This window comes from Fulmarus glacialis, unplaced genomic scaffold (assembly GCF_000690835.1).
Source record: "Fulmarus glacialis isolate BGI_N327 unplaced genomic scaffold, ASM69083v1 scaffold40349, whole genome shotgun sequence".
NCBI classification, from domain to species: Eukaryota; Metazoa; Chordata; class Aves; order Procellariiformes; family Procellariidae; genus Fulmarus; species Fulmarus glacialis.
The window spans coordinates 51,005-52,263 of NW_009234632.1; the positions used below are offsets into that span (position 1 = coordinate 51,005).

The window sequence follows — 1,259 nt, forward strand, 5'->3', positions numbered from 1 at the left end:
CCCCAGTCCAGAAAAGCACATAAGCACATCAGCTCCAGTTTGGTAAACATGTTTCGTGATATGTATGTACTCCAGTGCTTTGCTGGATTAGAAACCTACCTGAAGGGTAGTTATAGTGAATAATCAAGCCAAGGCACCCACATTGTTGTGTGGTTGAGTACTGTAAACACTCATAAATCATAGCACCATAGAATGGTTTGCCCCAGTCCAGAAAAGCACATAAGCACATCAGCTCCAGTTTGGTAAACATGTTTCGTGATATGTATGTACTCCAGTGCTTTGCTGGATTAGAAACCTACCTGAAGGGTAGTTATAGTGAATAATCAAGCCAAGGCACCCACATTGTTGTGTGGTTGAGTACTGTAAACACTCATAAATCATAGCACCATAGAATGGTTTGGGTCAGAAGGGACCTTTAAAGATCATTTAGTCCAACTCCCCTGCCTTGGGCAGGGACATCTTCCACTAGACCATGTTGCTCAAAGCCCCGTCCAACCTGAACACTTCCAGGAACGGGGCATCCACAGCTTCTCTGGGCAACCTGTTCCAGTGCCTCATCACCCTCACAGTAAAGAATTTCTTCCTTTTATCTAACCTAAATCTACCCTCTTTCAGTTTAAAACCATTACCCCATGTCCTATCACTACACGCCCTGGTAAAAAGTGTCTCCCCATCTTTTTTATAAGCCCCCTTTAAATATTGAAAGGCTGCAATAAGGTCTCCCCCTTTCTTCTCCAGACTAAACAACTCACATGCCACAGTATGATTTGCAGTATGGGCATTACCATACAGTTGGCTTAAAAAGAACCTGTTTCCTTTGTAATAGTCTATGGGATGTAGAATGAGGCTGGAAGGAATACATAGAAAGCAGTTTGGATACTTTACCTGGAACGTGCCTCATGGGTTAAAAACTGGGAAACAAAGGCACACCATGCAATCATCTCTCCTACGTCACCTGTGCCTGCAGGACAGTCTCTTGCTCCTTTAACATTTTGGCCTGGAGCTTCCATTCTGCAGCTTGGTTCAGGAGCTGTGTTTTGGGCAACAGAAAGAAAATTGTTAGGTCCCTAGTTTATCAACTGGAAATCCTCATCCTCCAGCTACCTATGCTTCTGTCACTGCTACTTTGATAAGGAGTGATCTAACTTTCAGATGAATGTAGTTAGAGGAGTTAGGCAAGACAGAGTATTTAGTGCTCTCCAAAGACGTGGGACAGGGCATTTGGTTTGCAAAGGCATATTTGAATAGGAGTTCAAAAC

The 1,259-nt window shown here is 43.4% G+C and overlaps 1 protein-coding gene across 1 annotated transcript in view; it reads right to left on the reverse strand.

Annotated features, from left to right (window-relative positions):
• TXLNB (taxilin beta) overlaps positions 1-1,030 on the reverse strand; it is a gene marked incomplete at its 5' end in the record, with an annotated part of 8,728 nt that extends 7,698 nt beyond the window's left edge. The window contains one exon of the mRNA XM_009585708.1: positions 956-1,030. Within this exon, the coding sequence (XP_009584003.1) occupies positions 956-1,030 (75 nt within the window). The remainder of the gene's footprint in view (positions 1-955) is intronic.
• Between the last annotated feature and the right edge of the window lie 229 nt (positions 1,031-1,259).